At 46.1% G+C, this 26,994-nt stretch overlaps 2 protein-coding genes across 6 annotated transcripts in view; one reads left to right on the forward strand and one right to left on the reverse strand.

Moving 5' to 3' along the window:
* Positions 1-1,172: 1,172 nt before the first annotated feature.
* TMEM183A (transmembrane protein 183A) lies at positions 1,173-20,248 on the reverse strand. Of its 2 annotated transcripts, XM_054028343.1 has the most exons (8): positions 19,993-20,248; positions 19,476-19,565; positions 16,510-16,665; positions 8,749-8,908; positions 7,355-7,535; positions 3,140-3,220; positions 2,207-2,362; positions 1,173-1,469 (listed from the first exon to the last, which is right to left on the reverse strand). In XM_054028343.1, the coding sequence occupies exons 1-8, from the start codon at positions 20,231-20,233 to the stop codon at positions 1,284-1,286; spliced, it is 1,251 nt and encodes a 416-aa protein (XP_053884318.1). In that variant the 5' UTR covers positions 20,234-20,248; the 3' UTR covers positions 1,173-1,283. The 2 variants fall into 2 exon arrangements, with proteins under 2 accessions (XP_053884318.1, XP_053884319.1); XM_054028344.1 differs by lacking the exons at positions 1,173-1,469; positions 2,207-2,362 and adding an exon at positions 5,280-5,437.
* A 6,635-nt stretch (positions 20,249-26,883) lies between these two features.
* Positions 26,884-26,994, forward strand: part of PPFIA4 (PTPRF interacting protein alpha 4) — a 200,136-nt gene continuing 200,025 nt past the window's right edge. For all 4 annotated transcript variants that reach the window (XM_054028331.1, XM_054028334.1, XM_054028335.1 and 1 more), the window contains exon 1: positions 26,884-26,950. The gene's annotated coding sequence lies outside the window, so the exon portion shown is untranslated. The remainder of the gene's footprint in view (positions 26,951-26,994) is intronic.

Consider the following 26,994-nt stretch of genomic DNA (forward strand, 5'->3'; position numbering starts at 1 on the left):
TCAAATCCCGTGAGGCTCAAAATCAGAGGATTTTAAGTGGAATTATGAAGCTCTTCTTCCTGTCATAAGATGCACGATACTCCCCCGCAGTTCTGCATAAAACTCATGCCCCCATCTATTCTGGGTATTGTGGTGCTGCAACTCCAGATATGCTGAAGTAGACACAGTACCCTGCTTAGCCCTCTCACACCACCAAGTAGAGCCAGAAGGGTTGGGTTTATTTTTCCCAGGTAGTTAATTCGTCTGCTGGGAACTGGATGCTTCCTCTTTGCTCCTAATAGCTTTCCCACAGTCAGGGCCGGCTCTAACTTTTTTGCTGCCGCAAGCAGCAAAAAAAAAAGCGCCGCCCTGACGAGCCCCCCCCGCCGAGTGCCGCGCCGCTGGAACCCCCCCGCTGAGCGCCGCACCCCCCCCTCCGCAGAATGCCGCGCCGCGCTGCCCCCCGCCACCCAAAGATTGGCCGCCCCAAGCATGTGCTTGGTTGCCTGGTGCCTGGAGCTGGCCCTGCCCACAGTCACTAGCTCCAAACACTGTTAGCTTAGCTCACAGACAATCTTACTCTTCTAATTCCTGAAGTCTGAGCACTTATTAACTCATGCGGTTAGTTTTTGTTTAGTTCCCACATGCCACAAGAGTCTTTCCATTATGTGTGTTTTAGATTCTCTTTCTTAAAGAGAGCATCAGGATACGAACTTTTGTAAGTGTTTCTTTGCCTTATCACCACACACATTTAATTTAAATGTGAGCTGTAAAGGCAATCTCTTTGCTTGATCATTTATGCCTTTATTGTGCTCATGCAGATAAGAGATTGAAGCATGACTAGTGATTGTCACTGCTATCCATTTGCTGCATCAGTGTAGGATAATCCTGCTGCATTTGAGTTTGATCACGCTACAGTAAGACACACACTGATTTCATTGACACTAGGTCTGAAAATCTCTCTGACCACATTGGATCTGGAAGCACGCTTTCCGCTTCCTTTGCGCAACAGAACACAGGATGACTTTCGTTAACACCAAAAGGATTTTAAATGAACAGTTTCATGGTGCTCCTTTCAAATCATAAAATGTGAACTTTACATAGAAATGTGTTTACAAATCATTTCCATTTACACTCGATTCTGCTCATTACTGGCTGGAAATTATATACAGAGACTGGCATTGCAGCTTCACTCATTTGTAAGGAGATTGGAGAATTTATTCAGGAAATAAAAACAGGATTTCCCAGTTCCTAGACATTCTCTTCTGCCTGACATGGCTACTCACAGATGCAGTAGGAGCATGCTAAGCTTTCAGAGAAAAGGGGTACTGCGGATGCCACCAATCCAAGAGACGTACACTGTGTACAGGGTCCAGGATAACTTGTACTCCTTGGTCAAGTCGGGGCTTCTTGCCGTTCCGGACAGGAGAATCCTGGAACACCAACTTCACTCGGTGATGTCTCATGTCAGTGCTCACGTTTATTGTGAACTGCAGGGAAGAAAATTGGCAATTTCCTTAATAGACATCTAGGCATTTTCTGGAAGCAGTACCTAATTTCTCTTCAAATACTATCTACTACTGTGAATGCTGATCCCTAATTCTTATTGGACAAACATTTTCTTTGTGGTGTTTTACATTTAAACTTTATATTTTCAAATAATTTAAAAAAAAAAAAAAAAAAAAAAGTGAGGGCCTCCAAAAAGTATGCTTTTCACAAAAAAGATACTAGAAAGACATCATCAAAATCTGAAAGATCAACCAACTCTCTTCTAAAGTTGAAATAAATGTTATTTGGAGCTTTGATCTTACAGAAGTGCAAAGGTGAGAGAACTTGGACACTATTCTCCAATTCTACCTTTAATACCCATAAGTTATCTAGGGTATTTTAGGGGCTGCTGACTAAGACTCCTAGGCACGATGAGAATACAAATCCTCATCCCTCCTTCCCCCAGGAATGGAGCACATTTCGTTGAAGACGGCTGACAAACAGTCCCTTCTAGTTGGGCCTCGAGGGCTGTTGCCATGAATCTACAACCATCATCAGAGAGTTTAGTGACTTGCAGAAACTAAACTGAAGAGATCCTTGAGTGATGGCCCCAATGCACTAGGGAAATGCATATTAATTAGTCTGCTGGTGCAGCAAGATTTACAGACAAGCGGTAATGACCAGACCATTTTCTTAGCACATTTTGATGGTGCTTACGTGCAGATTTCTTAACACTTACCAAGGTAAATATCATACCCATGACTACCGGCAGGAAGATGAAGTTGAGGGTGGTGATTTGCAGCAGACAGCAGTCCTGATCAGGATTTGTGTGAACATCCTCATACTGAACAGGTGGCTGAAGACCTTTGCAACAGTTACTCTTCAATCTGGGAGGCTTGACAGAACGAGACAGACCGGTTCATTCAACTAAACTGAAGCCAACCAGAAATTTCACTTCATGTCTAGAGACCATCCTGGCTCAGCAGCAGATTCCCGCCTAACGCCCAACTGTTCGGGCAAAAGGGTTCCATGGTCAATGAAAACCCTGGGATGGAGGGTCTGTAAGACTGTCTCTTTGAAGACAGACTCTGCAGGTCCTGATAGGGTGCTCGGTATTATACATTTATCCTGAGTCTGGTTAAAGGAGGGTTTCACAAAGATTATTGTCACCCCCTGATAAAAGGGTTGGTTAGCTTTGGAAAGGCTTTCCATGTGACGAGAGAAAAGACATTAATGCAACACATTTCAAACTTGGGTCCCTAACCGTAGGCCAATAAATCAAAGTGACTGGCTTTTCAGAGGAGCCGAGTCATCGCAACTCCCCACTGAAGGTATTTGGGGCTATAGACACTCAGCACGTTGGGTTAGGGGCAGGCAATCAGCAGCCTAAATATGGACACAGGGATCTAATCCTTTAGACACTCAAGACTGAAAACGCTGGCCTGTTTTAAAGCAGTAAGAATTGCCTCCTGCTCTAGTTTTCCTACTCAGCAGCTCCACAAGTGCCTTACATGCCCACCTCTGCATTTGGCAACATGTATTTCTTTTACCAGGAGATCTGATTTTAAATTGCTCTACTGCGCCCACCAATAACAACTCTGGAAGAAAAATCATTATGGCTTCAAAACCTTACCGCCCTGACATTTCAATGGCAAGTGGTTAGCTTTCATACCTGTTTTTTGAATTTGAAGTTAAATTCCCACATAGGTTCTCGTCTGTTCCCTTCAATCTTTCTGCACCAGAAAAGCAAACACTGATATGGGGGGGAAAAATACAGTAGCAGAGTTAATTATTTCATTTTTAGTGAATTTCAACACAGGCAAAGAGAGTTCAAACTACAAACCACAGGAGCAGCTGAAGAGATGGCAGCAGTCTGGTCCCATTCGTTACATTAATGCATACCTGAGAGACAAGATGGGTGAAGTAATATCTTTTACTGGACCACCCACCTTCTCTCTAATATCCAGGGACCGACACAGCTACAACTACACTGCAAACGTTAATGCATACCTGGCATTTTCCATTTGCCAGTCAGAAGGTGGCAACCTTGCTATACCAGAGGGTGACACAGGACTTGGGCTCTAGCAGTGCTTCCTCTGTTCCGCTCACCCATTCCACATAGAAGAGGAAAGCAGAATGGACTTTGCTCCTCCACATCCTACATGGAATAGCCAAATTAAATGGATAAAATCTCAGGTCAATGTATGCATTCAGCTCACACTCAGAACAGAGCAGGAGTGAGGGAGAGCAAACAGCAGATCAGGGAAGGAGAAAACAGAGAGGCAAATGTTAAAAGCGACTGGACAGAGCTGAAAAAGCGCAGGGGGAGGGGAAGGAGGGAGAGGAGGCGCACCCAGAGGTCACACTCCCCTCCATTAGGCAGTCACGTCCTAGTATTTCAAAATCACAAAGCAAAGCTTTGGCTGTACAGTTCAACTAATGGCTCAGAACATTGCTTCTTTTCTAAAGGCAGATGAATACATGGGGTCCGAGGCCTCAATGCCAGAGGCAACCAAAGCCTGGATCTGCTGGCAAAGGTCTCTCAGGTATTCTATATGTAATCTCTGACTGCCACACCTTTATACAGCCTTACAGCTGTGAGATTCTATGCCCTGGCATGCAATGCTCCATGAAATAGGAGAGTCTTAGCAGAACGACTGTATTCAAGTGAGGGGGGAGGTTAAATAGAGCCCAATATCATATCGATAAGCTGACAGTGACTGGAAGTTGCAGTCATCTGACAGCCATTCAGTAGCCAATAAGGAGAGAGCCTGGCAAATCTCAGTCCAGTTGCCAGAGAGTGAGTGTCCACATCACAAGAGATACCTTCCATAACAACTGACCTGAAGTGGGCCTGCTAACAGCCTCAGCAGGAAGGGAAAGAATGGCATGCGTCATAGAGAAAACTCCCCTCTCACCCAGAGATGGTCTCTCTGGGTCAGAGTTAAGGCCTCTTCTGGGTCAATGTGGGGAAACTTATCTGCCAATGCTGTACCTGCTAGCTGCAGTCACTAACTGTCAAATCTGAGAGGCCGCACCAGCACTAATTGCTTTCATGGATGGAAAAAAAAAAGAGAACAAGGGCTGATGCAAACTGCACCTTTTTAATGCAATTTAATTCTAGTTGGGGTGAGGGACTCATGTAACCCCTCTTAGCACCAAGCCTGGGTCACTCCTACTGTGTGGCTTTGCAGTGATACAAGGCGTTTCACTTCACTTCTAAATCATAGTCACAGGCAGGAGTGCTGGAAGGATCTCTGCAGTGGTGAATCCCCTAGAGGTGAAGCACAAAGCTGAAGAGCAGTTAAGCTCAGGAGCATGGGCTAAACGATCCCCACCAGGCAGCAGCGGCAGCAAACAGTTCTAACCCATTACAATACTGACTGCTCCCTGGATCGCGCTTAGCGGGGGGCATGCAGCAGATACTGCTGGGCTTAATTCCATTTGCAGTTGAGTTTGCCATTCACCTTCTGAGAACATCTACACTGCAGCTGGAGATGTAATTCCCAGAGTGGGCGGACCTACATGCACTCGCTGGAATTAAGTTAACATGCTGAAAATAATAGCGTGGCCATGGTGGCAGCTTAGGCTAGCTGTGCAAGTACCTTCCTACCACTTCTGACTGGGTTACACTCGGGCGGTTAGTCCCTCCCGCCACACGATGACACGATCACTCTATTTTAGCATGCCAGTTTGATCAGAGCCAGTGTGTGTATGTCTAGAGACCCAGAGCCAGCACGTGCCCTTACAGACAGCTTCATCTAACAGCTCATGTGATCATGGCAAGTAGTTAAGCACAAAACGGTAAGTACCTCCTAAGGGGCAGAGGATGTCATCCACGTGTCAGCCGTCCTGCCCTTCAGACGTGCACCGTATGGCCTGCTGCTCCACCAAAAATAATGGGGGTGTCTTTAAAGGGCAAACACTTCTGCTGACACCACAACGGCTCCAGTGTCCCACACAAGCTATGCTAGGGAAAGAAGAAAGGAAATTAAAGAGGAAAAGCTGGATTCAGTAATATAGGGGTCTGAGTCTCTCTTCGCTGCATGCACAGTTTACACGAGCATCTCCCATCAGTGTTAACAGACCCCTAGGGGTCTAACCAAAACCCATGAAAGCAAGGAATCACAGAGGAAATGTAAGGTCCCATTCAATGTACACCACTGCGCCTAGGCATTGCAGCACATGGAACAAAGAGGACAGAGTCTGGAGTCCAGACGTACAAGGGCATTTGTATGCTTCGATGGATTGAAGTCAGACCTCTACTGTTATTCTAACAAAGGCTTATCGTCATTTAATTTCCTTTTTTAAGTGAATGGTAATAAAGTATTACACGCAAGGAATCTTTACAAAACTATTAGTATGGTAGAAGCACCAGGAGTGGGCACCAAAGCCGTTATGATGTGAACGTGAATGAATCCCAGACACTGACCCTTCCACTGCGGGAGGAGGGGGGTCTACTAATCAGACCAATAGATGGATGGGGTTCAGGCTGCTCTGACAGGTGGTTAGATTCAGAGGGACTGAGACTATAACAGGAGGTTAGTGGAACTGCAGGTTTTTTCCCTTCTTTTTAAGGAAGGCATTGCCTGAATGTGATATTCTCTATTAGGTCAGGGAGCAAACAGGTGCAGAGGACTTGTGCACAAAAGGCTGTAAATGCATCTTAATCCTGATCTGCAGCACAACCTACCTGTTGCTGCTCGCTGTTCTCAGTCTTATCTCAGGGCAACTTGCCTCTTTAGCAGTGTCTTCACATGGGGAAGGACAGAAGCAGCAGAGATGTCGCACAGCAAAGAAATAGATTTGTTGTAGTTTGCATACAGCAGTGATACTCAGATCTCAGGGGTTCAGGAGCCAAATCACCCATCAACATTACCCCAAAAAGCCACAGTCATGGGAATTCATTGTTTTATTTACTCTCACAGTAAAATGACTGCGGGTATTCGATAAGTTGGTTAATAACACAGTAAAAGCATCCTGATTGGTTAATAATTAAATGATACAGTTTTTTAACATCATGTGCTGCAAGAGACACATTAAAGAGCCACCTATGGCTCGGCTCCCAAGCCTCAGTCTGAGTATCAATGGTATAGTGTCCAACCAAAACCACTCCCCTTGAGACCGAAAACCAAACTGGCTTGCCACGTGTCAGCCAATAGTAAATTAAAGCCAGGCTAGAAACAGACAGAACTAGGGGTTAATGATAAACAGTGACTAAAGAGTCTAAGCAAGCAAATGCTCTAAGCAAGGACTGCAGTTTGGTTTTGCCCAATGACACAGCAGACAATTTCTCCCCAGCTTCACAGCCACACCCCAAAGCAGGCACTTGCTTTGCACGCTAGCTCCCCACCTCATGACACTCCCCCCTTCAGAGAAACCAAAGGTGATGGTCTGCAGGAGCGCGGTGTGAAAGGACTCTCCTTTTAGAGGCTGTCAGTGGCATTTGTGATCCTCTGCCACTGACCCAGAAGAAACATTCCAAAATAATATAGTTACAACAGTGCAAGTAGTAGACAAAAATGCCTCCCTAGCTCAAACTCCTTTTGGAACCTGGGTTGTGTACAGGAGGGAAGGGGACAATTGTGGATTGTGTCAGTGACTGAGCTTCCATCACTGTAAAATGACATTTTCCTAATTTGTATTACTGGAGTGCTTAGGAACTACACACCAGGACCCCATTGTGCTAGGGGCTGTACAAAAACACAGGTAACTGATAAAACTTCAGAAGTCAGACTCTTCCTATGTATATCACTGATCCAGTGCATTTATTTCACTAGGGTCCATCTGAATCAGATTTATTTCTCTGAAAGGGGAATATCAAAAAGCAGAGAGAGTGTACCAGCTGAACACAGGTTAGTTCACTTCCCCAAACACTATTACTTACGCTGGAATTCTTTAAAGTGCTGGGGGTAGTCTCTGGAACAGCCGGATTCCTGGAGACACGAGAAGCAAAAGGTTCATACATGTGGTATAACGAACGGATGACACACGCACGGAGGCAGTGCAGCCTTTCCATCGATTCTGGCCGTAAACGGAGAGGCAGGTATGCATCCAGAGTGTAGTGCCTAAAGGAAACAGGGACAAACCCAACACCCCTTGAAAAGCCATAACTGTACTGGATTTCAGGTAAATCTCAGGGAGCTACAAAATAAGTGTTAAAGAAGGTGACTGAACAAAGGGATCAAACTCTGCTTTTATACCACATCACCCACTGACATCTCTTGGCAGTCACATTGCCCCTCCATATATAGCTGGTGTCTGGAGACCTGCAGCCATCTTCAGAGTCTGCAAGGGCGCCATACTATTTCTGCATTAGATGGCCTGCCAGTCTCAAAAGGTCTTCGCATCACGATGGGCCAAGGCTGTGAGTGAGACTTAGCAAGGTCTCTAGTATCTTTAGTGTGTGGCACAGAGTACAAAGAGGTTGAGAAGCAAAACAGAAAACAGGCAAGAGTACAAATAGGAAAAGAACGCTGATTTTGTCTGATAAATGTTTAATAATAGGAATAAATGTCAGTCTTCCCAGTGAAAAAGGAGAGTCAAGGATGTGACCAGAGGAAGAAGCTTGAACTTTTGCATAGTGAGCTGACACCTATATGCTCTCCATCTATTCCCTCCTCCTCTTCTGCACCATCTCCCACTTCTATCATCTTCGTGGTTGCCCCTAAAACCCGGCACAGTCGGATACAATGCCTTTATTTTCATTAAGTCCTGCCCCTGGTTGATTTATGGGCAGATCACCGCAAGGAATGCCTGAGACTAAGAGGCAAAACATCACCCAAAAATTAATCCTTCAAAATGAGGCAATGCCATTACTTTCCTGTAAGCATTTTGTGAGAGCTTTGCACACAAGACGTACTCTTATGGGCACGACATATTTTGAGTGTTTAGGCCTTGACAATTAGAGCTCACCACATTTTTAAACATTAGACATACAGGAAGATTACAAAATAGTGGTTATTTTCAGGCTGTGAAACAGACCGGATAGGAAGCAAATCTCTTAAGAAATACTATTTAAAGTTCTCCAAACCAACATTTAATAGAAACAGCCCAGACTAGGATACAGGATGCCAATCACCACCAGTTATAGAATGGCAAAGATTTCAGAGGCAAACATGCTGCAACCTCATTAGAAAAGAACCATGTCCCAACATCTAGCATGACTGACCCAATGAGGAGATAGATCCCTATTAACAGCTCTGTAGCAAATTCTGGTCCGACACTGATGGACACCCACAAATACTGAAGCGTATGTTTACAAACTCTTTGTGGTCGTACCTTCTGTAGAGTCTGGTCCAAAAGGCAGCAGTGCAAGTGACAGTCCAGGCTTTTTTGCAAATCAGAGAAAACTTCACTGTATCTTCTGGACGTATGTAGGAGGCCAGCAACAGCCAGATGTCAATGGGATAATCCTCTCCAACAGCCTCATCAGGGTTTTCTAAGCATAGCAAACACACATTAGTGTTACAGCCCCTGCCTTATAAACCTTAAGGCATGCAAATTGAGCTGATTGGCTCCTCTCTGTTGCGCACTATTCCACGACCTGCCACGAACACACACACACTGTAAATGAGGTGGCTGTGGGACAGCCCAGAGGCCACATTAGCCAAAGACGGGCTCAGTCCATACGCTCGTTTACAGTAGCTCATCATGAAGAAACTTAAGGCTAGAGGCACTTGAACTCCAAAATAGTGTTACCCCATAAAGACTACCGCTGCCTTTGGGTCAGTGCTTTGTTTATAAGAGGCATCATCAGAGCACCATTATGGAGCGCTGGTATCTGTTACACCAAATCTCATACAACACTAACCTTCCCAAAAGACTTGGAAACAAGTGTTTGAGGATGGACCATTTTTACATACTAAGGCCAGGTCTAGACTTTACACTCTGTAGGGTATAACTACATTGTTCAGGGGTATGAAAAAGCCACACCCCTGTGTGACACCATTATGCTAATCTAACCCCTGGTGTAGACAGCGCTATGTTGACGGGAGAACTTCTCACAGACATGGAGCACCTATGGCAACAGGAGAAGCTCTCCCATCAGCTTGGCAGCATCTTCACTAAAGTGCTACAGCGGCGCAGCTGCATCGCTGCAGCTTTTTAAGTGTAGACCCACCCATAGGCCCCACTGGTGCTTTAGAGACCGTTGGGATTTCACTATCAGCATAAACAAAATGTAGAAAGAGAGAAAAACGTATTAGTCATTAAAAAGAACAGGAGTACTTGTGGCACCTTAGAGACTAACAAATTTATTTGAGCATAAGCTTTCGTGGGCTACAGCCCACTTCATCGGATGCATAGAATGGAACATATACCGTAGTAAGGAGATACATAAACACATTCAGAGAAAATTAAAAGGTGGGAGTTGCCTAGTTTAAAGTTTCCCTTTTTGACTGTCATTATCTCTTGTGTAACCCACCTTTAAAAGGTGCTTTATCTACATTTCAATTACAGCTTTCAGGAAAGCCAACACTTCCAAGAAGGCTTCTCTAGTAATTAACAACCCATTTCCACTCACACAGAGCTCTCAAAACTGTTCCACTAGACTAAAGTTTCACATACTTGTTTAATTCCAAATGCACCTAGAAATACCTGTGCACAAAGCACATATATTTTTCCAACAATCTAATACTATCAATGCTGATGGATTCTGCTCAAGTTTTAAAAGTTAAGATACCTTTTGGGACACGGATATCTCAATAGATTCTACAGGCCTTACTCAGCATTGAGAACTGTGGGAGAGAACTTTCATTTGGATGTAACAAGGGTAGGTAAAAAGTGATGATTTTTTTTTTTTTAAATCCCCAAATAGAATTTTTAAAATTAAATTAAATATAGGTGGCTTTTTTTTATTATCCTATTTAAAATTAAATTTGAAATTGACAACCTGTGTTAAGGCCTAAACTTTTTAAAATATGTTAAAATTATTTAAATTTTACACAAAAAATATTAAGCAGTACATATTTGCTACCAAGTTTTAAAGAATGTCAAGTCACTGGCTGAGCACCTGGAACCAAAGTTTGTTAACATAAGGAAAGAAGAATATAAGAATGGCCATGTTGGGTCAGACCAAAAGTCCATCTAGCCCAGTATCTGGTCTTCCAACAGTGGCCAATGCCAGGTGCCCCAGAGGGAATGAACAGAACAGGGAATCCTCAAGTGATCCATCCCCCCTTGCTCATTCCCAGCTTCTGGCAAACAAAGGCTAAACCAGCTTTTGACACTGCAGTAGCCTTTTTGCAGGTCCAGAAAGAGTATTTTCTTAATTTCAGTTTATTCAACTAGTTCAGTTCAATTATTCATTCAAAGTTGTGACACTGGTTCGGAAGTTGAAAAAGCTGGAAAGCCTGTTTCCGTCTTCCCCTCTACGAATAAAAACTAGGTGCGAGAGGATATGATTTACTAGCTCTAAAATCTTGAAGGACATGGCGATCAGAAAATCTGTTCAATTCATTAACTACACAATACTTCCTTTGTTTAATAAATGAGTTTTAAATGTAAAATGTTTTGATAACCTTTTTAATCATCGTCCAGTAAATTAGAAAGGAATCAGTCACCATTTTCTACCATGATAAATGTAAAAATTAAGAATCAGAATAAACGTAAGTTACGCTATATATTTGTTAAAATAAATGTGTATAGATATAGTGCATCTTCCCAGTTAGCAAAAAGAAGCACCAAATTTAGTGTAAAGGCTATATTTAGTTGCAAATGAACTTGTTTTAATGTCTATCAACTAGTAAGCATGAACCTTTCTTTAGGAAAAGAACTAAAAAGTACAAATGCAAAACATGATTAAAAGCAATGATTTAAAACAAACATCCATCCATCAAGGCTTCTCCCACCCGCTGATTTAAATCACGATGTAGATCAATCCACCCTGGATGTAATGCACGCCCTGTTAGGTTGGGGGCTGTATGGGGCCCAAAGATTTCAAACCTAATCTGTAGCTACTCCTCAAGGAGGGATAGAAGTTGGGGAGGAATGATAGTCTTGAGATTAAAACTCATGTCTGAAAGTCCAGGCGATCTTGGCTCTTCTATTGACTTATGTCACTTTGGGCTTCGGCATGTTTTTTCTTCTTTATGACGGTAAAGGAGCACTGTAAAAAACTGCTTTGTTTACCTTGGAAATTCAGGTCCTCTGTAGGCTAAAAGACCAACGTGGTGGCAGCCATGTCATCACAGGTTGGCCTCAACATCCACAAGGACAAGACCAAGATCCTCAAGATTAACTCCATCAGTAATGACCCAGTCACACTGAATGGAATCCCTCTGGAAGAAGTGCAGTCCTTCACCTACCTAGGCAGTATCATCGACCAACAGGGTGGCACGGATGCAGACATCAAAGCAAGGATTGGTAAGGCAAGAGCAGCTTTCTTACAGCTCAAGAACATCTGGAGCTCTAGAGAGCTGTCTTTGGCAACAAAGATTAGACTGTTCAATTCCAACGTGAAATCAGTCTTATTGTATGGAGCTGAAACCTGGAGGATAATTAAAACAACCACCAGAAAGAAGAACAGGAGTACTTGTGGCACCTTAGAGACTAACAAATTTATTAGAGCATAAGCTTTCGTGGACTACAGCCCACTTCTTCGGATGCATCCGAAGAAGTGGGCTGTAGTCCACGAAAGCTTATGCTCTAATAAATTTGTTAGTCTCTAAGGTGCCACAAGTACTCCTGTTCTTCTTTTTGCGGATACAGACTAACACGGCTGTTACTCTGAAACAACCACCAGGAGGATCCAGACCTTCATAAATAGTTGCCTTAGAAGGATTCTCCAGATCCGCTGGCCAGACACCATCAGCAACATCTACCTCTTGGAGAGGACCCATCAACTTCCAGCAGAGGAAGAAATTAGAAGGAGAAGGTGGGGTTGGATAGGACACACACTACGCAAGCAGCCAACCAACATCACTAGACAGGCATTGCGGTGGAACCCCCAAGGCAAGCGGAAAAGAGGCCGTCCAAGAAACACCTGGCGACGCGACCTTCAGGCTGATAGCAAAAAATGGGCTATACCTGGAACCAGCTAGAGCAAATGGCCCAGGATAAAGGACTCTGGAGATCTGTGGTTGGCGGCCCATACCCTGACTGGGGTGACGGGCATGAGTGAGTGAGTAGGCTAAAATACTGAGCGCCCCACAATCTTTAAGATATTTATCCTCACTCACCCCTGGTGACGCAGGGAGGTGCACCTATTCCCATTGTTAAGGCTGTGGAAAGCTGTTTGCATTTTTTGGTTCAAAAGTTGCTGCCACACTTTGTTAAAGTTGCAGTTACCTATCTGGAATATTGCCAGCACATTTTTCCAAGGCATGCAGCCTACCTTCCAAAGCAGGGCAGCAACATATAAGATACACTGGTTGTCCCACTTGGCTCTCAAAGGCAAGCATGATGGAGGAGTGGCTGGACCAAATTTGAATGATGATGTGACCTGGCGCATGGGTTAGCGATGCCACTCAAATTTGCAGCTACTCTAAAAAACTGTGTTAAAAGTTGTGGTTTCTGCAACAAGATCACAGCCCAGGATATATGTATATATTTTTTTACAGCCTTACCCATTGTACAGACAGAGAGAGAAACTAAAAAGTGACTTGCCCAAGGTCACACAGAAAGTCTGAGGCAGAGCAAAAAACTAAACGCACGTCTCCCAAGTCCTGGAGTATCGCCCTGACCATTGTGCCAGGCTTCTTCTCCTGGAAACTCTCTCGGCCTCAATTTTGTCATCTCTAAAATGGGGAACTGTTTCTTATCTTACAGGACTGCTGTGAAGCTAAATTCATTATTATTTGTAAAATGCTTTGAGATTCTCAGATGGAAAGGACCACATAAGTCAATTTCTTTAAAATTAACTAAAAGTGACTTTATAAAAACTTACAGTTTTCCTCTCAACTACATGCAATTAAATTCTGTTTGAATTTCAGCTAGGATATTAACCATTGCACTGTGAAGCTTCATAATCCTGTATCCACAGCATTGCAACCAGGGTGGATAAAAATCAATGATTTAAAATAAATAAAAATTGGATTTTCTTTGTTTAAATCAGATTTTTTTGATAAAATGCTTTTTGAGGAAAAAACCTATCTAAAGATAGTTTTAATTAAGATACATCATAGCTCAAAGATATCTCATCATGGAATAGGGATTATAAATTCTAATTCTATAGTATGAGACAATATATTCATGTAATGTTTAAGAAAAGTTTTGTAAATGAGTTCCAATAGTTCATGGATTAGGGACCCAGTTTTATGGGGTTCCAGGGGCTTCTGTATAGATTATTTAGGTTACCTTTATATCTACCCAATGGGACTCAGTGCTCAGTCTAGAAGATACCATCAGAGATGCTTAGTTTTGCAGTTCTCAAACTGGGGATTTGTGTCTCCAGAGATAACATGCTTGTTAACAGAAAAAGTGTTTTTAAATAAATAATATAATATATAGAGGTTAGAAATAACAGACCTCAACCCTATTGTCCCTCTGCAAATTTGTGTGCACAGAGTCAATCCCTTACCTTTCTCTCAAAGTGCAAAGTTTCAAAAAGTTCAATAAATAGAAGATTGCTGGGGGAAGAATAGATCTGGACAAGGAGAAGACGTCTGGCGATATATGTGAGAAGGGAGGGACAGGCAGTAGAAACAAAAGTGAAACTGTTTGAGGAGCATATTCCTGAAGTCTTGAGGTCTCTCTGAGTGTAGCCTCTATTGATTTGAGAGCCATGCCATTCTCTCACTAGAAAGGAAAACCTATAATGGCAGCAGGCCGTAAGAGAAACCCAGTTTAGGTCTCATCTATCTCTGAGTTGTGAAGAATATGTATTAAGGTTATAACAACCAATAAGAATGTACTTTTATTTAGAAATCCATGATTAAATTGAGTCTTCCTGTCTAGTGATTTAAATCAAACCCACCCTGATAGCAGCTATATAGCTTATCTGCACTGTGGTGCAACTTACATCCTACTGAGCTGCACAAAATAGAATTGCTGAAACACAGCTTTATTCAGAAGTGACTAAAAAACACAACTCTGGGTCCTTTGCTACAAATTTGCTCAGTTGACCCCACAAAAAGACACCCTAACATCTCATAGAATATCAGGGTTGGAAGGGACCTCAAGAGGTCATCTAGTCCAACCCCCTGCTCAAAGCAGGACCAATTCCCAACTAAATCATCCCAGCCAGGGCTTTGTCAAGCCGGGCCGTAAAAATCTCCAAGGAAGGAGACTCCACCACCTCCCTAGGTAATGCATTCCAGTGCTTCACCACCCTCCTAGTGAAATAGTGAGGCTAGCAGTTCATCTTTAATGAACTGCTAGCCTCACAAACTCAGGCTCGAATCTGAGACTCAAGTTGTGTTCTTTCAGGCTCATGCATTGGCCTGCTAAACCCAGGGCTGTGAGTTCAATCCTTGAGGGGGCCATTTAGGGATCTGGGGCAAAAATCTAACTGGGGATTGGCCCTGCCTTGAGCAGGGGGGTGGATTAGATGACCTCCTGAGGTCCCTTCCAACCCTGATATTCCATAATTGTTGCCAGCAATAAGGATTATGCAGAGCAAATGCTGCTCTCAGTTACAGACATGCAATTCTGTGTCTTCCATGGGATTTCACAGATGTAATTGAAATCGTAATTTGAAGACAATGAGGCTGGACCTGATAATCAAACTTAGTTGATAGCTGTGCTGAAGATGAATGAGCCTGAGCAGTGTTAATTCTGTAAGGCTAACAGCAACTAAAAAAAAAAGTTACATTTTAACTGTAGCGGCAAATCAACACGACTAATTCCAATACACACTGCGGCTAGCCTGCTAGAAGGTTGTGTCAGTTTACAGTCACTTTTCTGGGTATAACTGCGCTTGCAAGGATGGTGTCCCTAGCCTCTGTTTGCCAGAAGTTGGGAATGAGCGACAGGAAATGGATCCCTTGATAACTACCTGTTTTGTTCATTCCCTCTGGGGCACCTGGCATTGGCCACAGTCAGAAGACAGGATACTGGGCTACATGGACCTTTGATCTGACCCAGTACGGCCATTCTTATGTTCTTAATATGAACATTAATCTCCCCACAATGCCCATTTATAGATTTTCAATTATTGCTTAAACTGCTAAATAAGTAACAACAGCAAAAGTTGCAGAGTTAATGATGTTAATGGAATCCCTATCTTTTGCATTTCTTGAACGCTTTCATGTTTGCAGGATGACAGGTGATATCCAGAAAGGGAAGAAATTGGGCTTGTGCTTCATAATATAAAAGCACCCAACTCTTCCACCAAGGAAAAAGTGGTTTTGGCTTGCTTTTTACATTAGCAGTACATAGTCTGGGCTTCTTGTTTTGCTGGAATACTTCTCAGAGCTAGGAGAACATCCCAAGAGGCACGAGAATGGAATCTGTGCAAGTGACAAGGGCAGCAATTTTTAGCCCAACTGTTTAAGTCTGTTTTTGTTAACAGACTATTTAACTCACATTCTTAACAAACAACTGGAAGATAAGCGCTGCGTGAAAGATACAACACCCTATACCAGCTTTCAGAGCTCTCACTCCTGTTCTCTAGTCATTCAAGGAATCCTCCCACAAGAACAGGTAATACCTGATACTTTATACAAACAATTCAGCAATCGCCACCCTTTATTTTTCTTTGGGGGGGGGGGGGGGGAGAGAAGAGTGCTCTCCTGACACATCAAAATAATAAATAAGGCACAAAGTTTCTCTCTTTGCAGGTCTCCTTTCATGTGGCATAACCATAGGATTTTATATAGTGTTTCAGGAAAGTTTTTATCTGCAGCACATACGTGGTCGAAATCAACCAATTAGGCATGATTCAATCAATTGCAACAATCCACCTTCAGTAAGAAAAGGGAGCTGAACCATGTCTCCTACCTAGCATTCCTTTGGTTAAGCGTTTGTGCACACAAGTGCATGCACAAACACACTTCACTGAACTCTTTGAAGAGACACATTGCTGATCTGTAAACAGCAGTCGCAGAAGACGATCCCAGCAAGGACTCTGCAGAGCTGACTGGGTGAGTGAAGGAGTCATACCTTTGTGCCTCTTGCTTTTCTTTTTTCTAGAGGCAGTTCTCTCGTTGGTGCTTTCCTTAGCATCCATTTCATCGCTACTGTCACAGGATTCTCCAGTCACTGAGAGCACTTCCTCAGCAGGAACACGTGAGGCTTCCAAACCACAGAGGGATTTTACTAGAACCAGAAGAAATAGATTACACACACATACTAAGTACACTATGAGAAGTAGCATGAGCTGGTTAGGGTCTACGAGGGCTGGCTGCAGTTATTTGAGAGGCATCTACATGAGCAGTCTTTGCTAATATACAAGAAAGGATATTTCTTCTGACGTCATAAAAGTGGATGCTTGGTAACAATCCCAATGGCATAACTAGAGTGATGGGGAGTTATGAATGAATCCACCTGCTCCTCTGACAGATCTAACTGATCTTCTGCATATGACAGACTTTCTTGCCCTGTGGACCTCTTTCTGCCATTTTCAGTTTTGCAAGGACCATGCCTCATCTCTACAAGGCCTGAATTCATGTTCTATTTTCCTGTATGACAACAGACAGGATGTACTGTCACTAAAGGAAGATGATATGGAACTGTCAGAGTAATCCGCCAGGATCCAAGTAAGGGATGCTGTTTAAATCCTAACAGGAAGGGGAGACAGAGAGAGGAGATTGTGCTGTCTTAGAGCACAAAAGATGTGCATGTGAGACAGATCGTGCCTGGGGAGCGGTCACTCAAAGAGGGAGTTTTTGGAAGGGATCACTTGGGATGGAAATGGGAGAGTATCTCAAATATAAAAAGGGACCAGTTGGAAGAACAAATTACCAGATATACATTTGAGTTTACTTCCTCTGCTGTTTAGACAGTGGTTGTGACAGACATTGCAACCACATGCAGTCTCTGAAGACCATATTATATTAAATTTATGAATGTTCTATCTACCATTGTGGACCAGGGATTGCATTCAACTTCATGGGAAGAAGGTTACTACAACTCCTCTACAAACTAACCAACCTGCCCCAAGCCTCACCTTCAAAGCACGGTCCGCACAGCTATTTATAGAGCGTGAGCTCACCTCTAGCCCAAGTCTGTTGACCCAGGCTGTGAGGCTCACTTCTATGAGCTGTGTACAAATACCCAATAAGTGCACAGTGACTGCAGCCTAGCCCCCGGTCAGAAGGAGAGGGATTTGGGTCCCAGTCCAGAGACAGGTGAAGACTAGAGGCTTGAAACCTGAGTGCTTGTTCCTTACAGGTACCATAAAATTATGACAGGTGTAAAAAGGTTCACCTTGCAGTCTATTTAGTAGGACGTCAATAACTTTAAAAAAGTAGTCACATTGTTTTCTGAAATGTTTGTATGTAGAGGTATTTGTAGCACATAAAGTTACTCTAACTGAAAAAAAAATAGCTTTTTTTTTTTCAGTTTATTTTGTACATTTGACAGCACTTTGGATGCAGCCAGTGCCATGGTTTCTTTTGTAGAGAGGGAAATGATTCTATGTGTGGATCTTTCACAGCAACAGGGAGAGGGAAAAGAGAGCGGGGAAAAAAAAGCTATATATAAAAAAGATAAATGTGATTGCTAGGGACTCAGAGGGGAGTCTAGCCCACATGAACTACATGGAGCTCTTTTTTAAGAGTGGAAGTTTCCATTTAATGCATCCCTGTGCTGTCAGCTTTCACATTTTCCTGTCTAGAGTCTGTATGTTGTAATGTTCCTGCATTTCTTTATTTTGATATCTGCTCCTTGTCTCTTAGGGCTTGTCTGCATGGGGAAATTTTTTCAGCATTACTGTATCAGAATAGCTCCCTGTGTGGACACGTATTACAGAATAAAAGTGCATTGTTGTGATTTAGCTTATGTTACATTGGAAGTGTATAACTATAATGGTATAATTATATTGGTAAATTTCCCCAGGTGGACAAGTCCTTAGTTTTTGTTATTAATGTCAATAAATTGTCGGTCATTCTACATATGTGACCATTTATATTTAAAAATGGGAGGTTGACTCAGATAGGTTTTCAGCTACTCATGGCAATGAAAACAAAGAGCAGATGTTGGCAGCATAGACTATTGATTGCAACAGCCCTTTGAGAAACTGCTAGCTAGACAGACAGATTCAGCAATCAAAAAGACATCAGAGACACCCTCAAAAAAGTAAGACACCGCCTGTAACCTGGGAAAGGAATTTCAGCAGCATTAGCTTAAACACCCTCACCCCACCCAGGATTTTTCACTAGGAAAGCTGTATAAAATTTGATGTAAACTGGCAAAGCGTTAGAAATTTCTTAATACAATATTCTCAGCTTCAGTCAAGGGAGAAGTAGAGGTCTTGCAACACCAGACACTCCTTCCTGTCTAAGGAATCTGTAGATCTAGGTTTTATTTCCAACTCTGTCGCAGATTTCCTGTGCAACCTCTTGGATAAGTTACTTAGGCCTGGTCTACAATAGAAAATTAAGTTGGCTTAACTACACTGCTCAGGTGTATGAAAAACCCACATCCCTGGGCAGCGTAGTTAAGCCAACCTAACCCCAGTATAGACAATGCTGTGTCAATAGAAGAATGTTTCCATTGACAAAGCTACTGCCTCTCAGGGAGGTGGATTACCTGTGCAGACAGAACCTCACCCTTTGGCATAGGTGGTAGTTATGCTGCAGTGACACAGCTGTAGAGCTTCCGTGTAGACATTGCCAGCTGTGTGGGGCAGGCTCTTTTTGTTCTGTTTGTACAGCACCCCGCACAAGGGGGCCTGATCCATGACTGGCACTCCTAGGCTTTACTGCAACACAAATAATACAATACTCAGGACCAGATTTTCCAAAGAAGCTCAGCTCCCATCTAGGCACCAAAATAAGTATCCAGATTTTCAGAGGGCTGCAGGTATCACCCCCACAACCTGCAAGGTGCAGGCATTTGACTAACCAGGGGAGCCAGAGGAGGGGGCAGTGCACAGCCCAGGTGGCAGGATCTCTGGACAGACTCACCTTCCTGCTGCACCGCGTTGGCCACAGCTTTTTTCATGCGTCCGGATTTGACGATGGCAGGGTCAGAGTTGGCATAATCCGCCACCGTCACTAGCAGGACGAGAGAAAGGAGAGGTGTCAGGGAATGGGAGGGGGCTGCCTAGCAACTGGGGTGAGGGATCTACAGAGAAGGGGCTTCTAACACCACCCGAGGAAAGAGGTCTGAAAGTGGTAGCGAGAGAGGGGGTTTGACCCAGTGACTGTGCGCACCCCCTGCTGGGTCAGGGACCCAGGGACTGTGGGCGCCACCCACACTGGGGTGACCAAGAGGCTGCGCCCCCACCTCGGGACAGGGGAAGGGGGGCGGCGAGTCGGGTGCCGGGGCGCCCCCACCACGGGACGGGGGGGTGAGTGAGTCGGGAGCCGGGGCGCCCCAGCCGGGACAGAGCACGGAGGGGTGACTCGGGGAGGGCCAGAAGGGCGGCTGTCACCGCCACGTCCGGGCGGCGGGGGAGGGGGGATGACCCGAGGCCCTCACCCCGCTCGGAGCAGACGTCATCGGCCCGGAATTTGAGGCGCTTGCGGGCCCCTCTCCTGCGCATGTCGGCGGCGCGCGGCGCGGGGGTCGCTGCGGGGCGGCTCCTCGGGGCCATGTCCTGGGCGGGCGGGGAGCGGGGCCGCGCGCACCCCACCTCCCTGTGTCCGGCTCCGCGGCTCACCCCGGCCCGGCCCCCATCTCGCGAGAGCGCCAACCGCTCGGGGCGCGAGGAAAACGCCATCCACCCGCGCGCTCTGACGTCATCAAGCCGCCCTGGGGGCGTGGCTGGCTCCTTTCCTTTCCTGCTGATCCGAGACTCCGATTGTTCGGCCCGGCTGCGCTTAGCAACGCCCCTCCCCCGCCCTGCCACGTCATCGCCCCCTGTGCGGCCCGGCCCCTGCTCCCCCCCCCAATAAAAGAGACAGGGCCACTGTACTGTGCTGGGAGGAATGGAGGGGCTGGGGGTGCACCCAGAGCCCCTGGCATGGGGGCAGGTCGGGGGCACAGAGCCCCTGGCATGGGGGAAGGTCGGGGGGGGGATACGGAGCCCCTGGTATGGGGGAAGGTCTGGGCGGGGGGACACAGAGCCCCCTAGCATGAGGGAGGAGGTGGCAGCAAGTGCCTGAAATAGAGTGGGATGGAAAGCTGGCCTCTCTATGCATGTCCTTGGTCGCTTCCTCATCTGGTGGAGGCGCTCCCCCGGTGCGTAGGGGGTTCCCCTGTAGGCCATATCTGCAGAAGCACAAGAAACATTACATCGAACCATGATTGTTAGTTTACGCACAGCATCAAATCGTTATAATAAAATACACCTCTTTTTACATACAAATCAGTTTTTCATTGTCCCTTGGCAAGAACGCAGCTCGGCGAACACCCTAAACATGGTGAGTTTGGTCCAGGGGCATGCTCAAGGTGGGGCCAGGGCTGGCCCCAGGGTTTTTGCCGCCCCAAGCGGGAAAAAAAAAAAAAAGCCGCGATCGTGATCTGCGGCGGCAATTCGGCGGAAGGTCCTTCGCTCCAAGTGGGAGTGAGGGAGTGGGAGTGACCGTCCGCCGCATTGCTGCCGAATAGCTGGACGTGCCGCCCCTCTCCAGAGTGGCCGCCCCAAGCACCTGCTTGGCAAGCTGGTGCCTGGAGCCGGCCCTGGGTGGGGCAAAGGATCTAGGTTTTTTTTCTTTAAGGGAATCACTGCAAGCAACTAGGGACAATATTGTAAATGTTGCCACCATTTTCCACAGGAAGGGGTCATTGATGCTGATATCTCACTCTTGAGGGTAGGCAAGGGTGCATCTCCTGCAGGCATGTGGCTGCAGACCTGGTCCCTATGATGCTCGCCTGTGTGCCGCTTTGGTCCCTGCACCAGTGATTGCCAATTGGCACAGGAAATTTCCTACAATGGGGGAAGGGACAGAGCAGCTCTGCCAAGGAACGATTGGCAGACGATTGGTGAGTACCTCCAGGAAAGTTTGTGTTAGAGATCTCTGGAGGATTCTATTGAAATCTCGGTGTGCATTAACACACTGTTCCACCGCATTGCTTAGATTCACAGGGGAATGCGAAGCACACGCAAATACAGCTAGTCTTGTACAATGTTCCCTCTAATTTTTTTCCATCCCTGTGTTATTTGCAGCACCAATATCGAGGTAATGTGCGGATGTGTGCCACCAGTACAAACAAAAAACCTAAATTGCTGGTTATACTTAAGCAGCTTTCTGTACCCTTCTACTAACAAGCTGCAGAAGTTGCATCTGAAGGTGACCCTGCTAGGTATTCATTCTCACTAATCTATGTATTATGTATCATTTTTTGCTAAAAAACAATACTGGGCCTTGTATCATTTTGTGTTACAAGAGCTATGCAGATAACTGCCATTGAGCATGTGGATTGTAAAAGCCTGAGTTTTCTAATTTGCAAGATTATATTATAACACTTTCTGCTAGGGAATCAGATCATGGCTTTGTCAGTAATTGAATAGGACAACATCTTTTCCTATGCATCTAGATATATTGAACATGCATGGGTGGCGGGTATCGTTGGCAAGGGTAGGCTGTGCCTTCCCAAACAGCCTAGCATGGCCCTGCCCATGCTCCACCCCCAGGCCAGGCCACCTCCTGTGTTCCCAAAGTGCTCTGCCTTGGCTGGCTTGCCTCCTGCAGGGAGGGAGTCAGGGCGGCTGGTGCTGGGGCCGTGCTGCCCAGAGCATTGGGGCTGGGAGCACCAAATCCTGTTACCCTTCTGAATAACCCAGCTAAACCGGAGTGGTTCTACTGCAGAAAGAGTGGGGAGAGGCATCTCTCCCCACCACAGCCCCTGACCTGGGAGAGAGAGGCATCTCTCCCTGCTGCAGCCCTGGAATTGGGCGGGTGAGGGGGGAGGTGTCTCGCCCCTCCGCAGCCCCGGGACTCAGAGGGGAGAGGTGTCTCACCCTGCTGCAGCCCTGGGGCTGAGGGAATTGCTGCAGCCCCGCACGCCCCAAGTCCCCAGTCACCACCCCCCATTGCCTCCACCTACCCCCTATTCTTCATCTCACCCCACTGCCATCTTCCAGGCCCACCTGTGGCCACATCCCTGAGTGTACGCCTGTGTGGCTCTGCTAATTAAGTGCATGGCCCTTGCTGGCCTCTTTTGTGGTCACGCAGGCGCGTACCTTAAAGGGAACCTAGGTCTTGTACATTTCTATCCCTTCACCCATGTCTAGAATATACAGAGCAAAGGACAGCTCTACCTCATATAACCGAGCAGCAGCAACTCAAAAAGATCACTTACCAGAGCTCTGCTCTCCTGCATCATGCGTGCCAGAGATGCACTGCTGGGATTGGCTAGACCCTTCCGAAGTGGAAAAGAGGTCCTGTCTTGCTGCATCACTGGACGACTCTGCTGTGTGCTCCACATCCTCCTCCAAATCACCCTCTTGTCCACGACTTCGTCCTCTGGGTTGAGTCCGCTGTCCGCTGTCTCCAGCCCCGCTGAAGTATCCACGGGGCTCTTGGTGGTAGAGGTGAGGTCCGCTGCCAGGGACGGCCTCCAGCTCCTAATAGAAGCAGCAGGTCTTTGGTGCAGCATCAGAGTGACAGTTTGACTCCCTTGCCTCCTAGTAAGCCTGCCTCAGCTCCTTTAGCTTTGCATGGCACTGATGGGTGTCCCATTTCTAGCCCTTCTCCAACATGCCATGAGAAATCTGCAGGTAGGTACCAAAGTTCCTAAGGCAGGAGCGGAACAGGCACTGCACAGCCTTCTCTCCCCACAGTGCCAGCAAATCCAACAACTCAGGTGTGCTCCAAGCGGGAGAGCGTTTGCCGCGTGGAGCCTCCATGGTCAGCAGGAAAGAGGTGATGTGAGCTGTTTACGCCAAGCAAATAGGAAGTGGAATTTCAAAAATTCCCAGGCCTTTAAAGGGACGGATGCCTGTGTACTGGGTGCAGGGCACCGGAGTTCAAAGTGCTGACCAGACCGGTCAGGATGGACATTGTGGGACATCTCATGGAGGCCATTTACAGCGACATAACCAAGTGCAGTGTCTACACTGACACTTTGTTGATATAACTTTGCTGCAAAAAGCTCTACGCCTCTTGTCGAGGTGATTTTATTTTGTCAGCAAAGCAAGAGAGTTTTGTTGGCAGAAGGCGCATTGCACTGTGTACGCCTCCACTGTTTTGTTGATGAACCTGTGGGAGGTGGATTATATGCCCACAGGAGAACCCCTCCCATCAGTGAAGCATTTCAAGTGTAGACAAGCCCTTAGGAAGTTAGATGTCTTCAAGTTGGCAGAGCCTGATGAAATACATCCTAGAATACTTAAGGAACTGGCAGAAGAGGTCTCTGAGCCATTAGCAATTATCTTTGAGAACTTGTGGAGGACAGGCGAAATCCCAGAAGACTGGAAAAGGGCAAATATAATACCTATCTATAAAAAGGACAATAAGGACAACTCAAGGAATTATAGACCAGTCAGCTTCACTTTGGTATTTGGAAAGATAATGGAACAAATAATCAAACAATCAGTTTGTAAGCATCAGAAAATAAGGCAGAGGTGGGCAAACTATGGCCCGCGGGCCACATCCGGCCCACGGGACCGTCCTGCCCGGCCCTTGAGCTCCCGGCTGATAGACACAGTTTAAGCTGATAGTACATAATCCCTGCTATTTGTTTTAGGATTGAGTCCAATGCTGGGAGTTTTAGTGTGAAGATCAAAGAAACGGTGCCACCTTGTGGTGAGCAACTTATTAAAACTTGTATTTTAAAGGTGACGGGCAAAGATAAAAAAGGTTAGGGATAACATTTTCAAAAAGACCAAATAGCCTGAGCCCCACTGACTTCAAGAAAGACTTATGGTCCTACCTGTCTAAGTCACTTTTGCAAATGCACTTTTTTTTACGCTTCTAAGTGTTTTAGGCGCTTTGACAATTTTTGCCCTAGGACTGTGCCATTATTACTATTTTATTTTATATTACAGTGGTACCGAACCATTCTCAGGTTCAGGATCCCCTTGTGGTAGGTGTCTACACAGTGGAGTCCTGGTCCATGACAAGGGCTCCTCAGTGCTACGGTAATACAAATAATAGATAACAATAATAAGCTGTGACAGGTTGGTGTTGCTGTTTTTCTTACATATGAAATTCAGGTCTTGTCTACCCTGGAATACTCTGGCAAGTGGGAACTAGTGAAAGTAGACAAAAGGCTGAAGTCTGAGCAACTAAGAGGGGAAGGCATATTTTAGTCATACTGTTAAAATCCTGTTGTATGGTTTTGTTCACACCAGTGTCCAATGGCCATTTTGGAGAAAGGCTATAGTTGATTCAACACCTCTGCCCCACCCCAGCTGAAGTGTGGGAGCACATCTCTGAGACTCCAAGAAGTCCTCTAGCAGAACTAGGGAACGGAAGACTTGACAATCCTGATATGTATAAGGTAAAAAGGGGAGGGGGAATGACCATACTTTCTCTATATACCACTGTGTTCCATTTATTTCTCTTTCTGCCCCTGTTTCTCAGCATGGTTTTTTTGTGATTGTCTAATATGTTGTTACCTTCAAAGAAGAGAGAGACTCAACAGGAACTATTAGCAGAGCTGGGGAAAGAAGGAGGTGCCATGCTTAGAGAAGCAGTATGGCCCGATGGTTAGGGCACTAACCTAGAATTTGAGAGACTTGAATTCAGTTCTCTGCTCTGCCACAGATTTTGTGTGACCTTGGGTAAGTAATTTAGCCTCCCTGTGTTTCCCAGCTGTATAATGGGAATAATAGAAAGACAAGGTGTGTGAAGTAATATATTTTATTGGACCAGCTTCTGTTGGTGAGAGAGACAAGATCCTCTTCCTGAAACAGAGTTCTGTGTAGCTCAACAGTTTATCTCTCTCACCAACTGAAGTTGATCCAATACAAGATATTACTTCACCCACCTTGTCTCTATTATTCCCATAATAATGATCCAGTAAGAGGTTTTCCTTGTCTTTTTAATATCCTGGGACTGACACGGCTACAACAACACTGCATCCAACAATGGGAATAACAGTACTTCCCTGCCACACATTAATACACACTTTAACGCATTAAAGTTTGTGAAGTGCTCAGATATTACCGGTAATGGAGGCCAGCTAAGTACCCAAAATAGACAGCTAGTTCCTGGGAATTCAGTATCCCTTGTTACTTGGTCCCCTAGCAAAACATGGCACATTAGAACTAGGGGATTGGTTGGGGTATTTATGTTACATATTGTGGATGAATATGAATGTGCGGGGAAAGGGCGTGTCTGGGTGTTTGCAAATTACATTTCAACCCTGACAGACCTTTGGAGAGGAGCCTGCAAGCATGTCAGCCTGGGGTATCATACTTGGGGAAGGGCTCAGGCCAGACCCATCAATCTAGGCCCAGACATGGGAATTTTACCAGTGGCTGATGGCCTGATCTTCCATCCCTAAAAAGCTAATATGCTGCTGTGCAGCTGGTGGTGCTCCCCTTCCTGGGGTCATGCCACATGCACTGGGAGGAGGATTGAAATGACCCAGCAGGCTGCACATTCAGCCAGGCTTCCCTTTAGCGGGTGAAGAGTGCAGTACAGAGAGGGGAAACACCCTCCTTATCAGCCCCCTCAATGGCTCTCATCTGCCCTGGGTGTGGTGGAGACTGTATGGGCCATTGGTCACCTCTGGCCTTCATGCTTCCTTCCCTTGGAAGGGAACAGATAGGGTCTTTGCTTCTTTTGCTGTCCCCTCCTGGGGAGGGGCAAAACTCAAGCTCTCACTTAGACTTCTGGTGGAGCTCTTGGTCCCCCACACTGGCCCTTGCAAAGGGGAAGTAGGGCACCACTCCTCCTCTGGACTTTGCGGGCCCTGGACTTTGCCTGCCCCTCTCCGTGGGGCTGCCATCCCCCACAGCCCCAGCTTACTAGCTGGTAGGGAAGTGGGGGGGGGAGGGGGCTGAGAAATCAGGAGACACTGTCTGCGTTTTTAAATATGAATTTAAAAAAATCACCAACAGGTTGGGTCCACAGTCCATCACCCTGCCCCTGGAGAGAGGAATGGAGGGTCACAAAGGGGATGGCTACATGGGACATAAGGCTTGTTAACAGGAGTGGAACAGGGCCTGCCCTTCCCTGACTGAGGTGCAGTTGGGACAAGTCCTCAGGCTGGGGCTTGTAGGCTGGGAGGGAGCTATCCCCCAGTGCTGCAGGGCCCTGTGGTTTCAAGGAGGGGGGGTAGTATAGAAAGGGGCTATTCGACCTAGAAGGCAGGGAGGGATAGGGGTGGGGCTATGCGCTGATAAGATGCAGGGGGCGGGGCTTAGGGGAGCAGGGCGCGGTGTAAGCCGATCGTGTAGTCAGACGGGGGCGTGGCTAGAGGCGGAGGGGGCGGGGCTGGGGCCGGAGGCGGGGCTCGGCCGGCCGGCCGGCGCTGCGGCGATGCGGAGTCAGGCGGGGAGCTGCTCAGCTGGCGCTTGCGTCCGCCGCATCTCCTAGAGCCGGTGAGTGATCGCGACCGGGGTCCCTCTTTTTTCGGGTGGGCGGC

This window comes from Malaclemys terrapin, chromosome 4, assembly GCF_027887155.1.
Source record: "Malaclemys terrapin pileata isolate rMalTer1 chromosome 4, rMalTer1.hap1, whole genome shotgun sequence".
In the NCBI taxonomy this organism is placed as follows: Eukaryota; Metazoa; Chordata; order Testudines; family Emydidae; genus Malaclemys; species Malaclemys terrapin.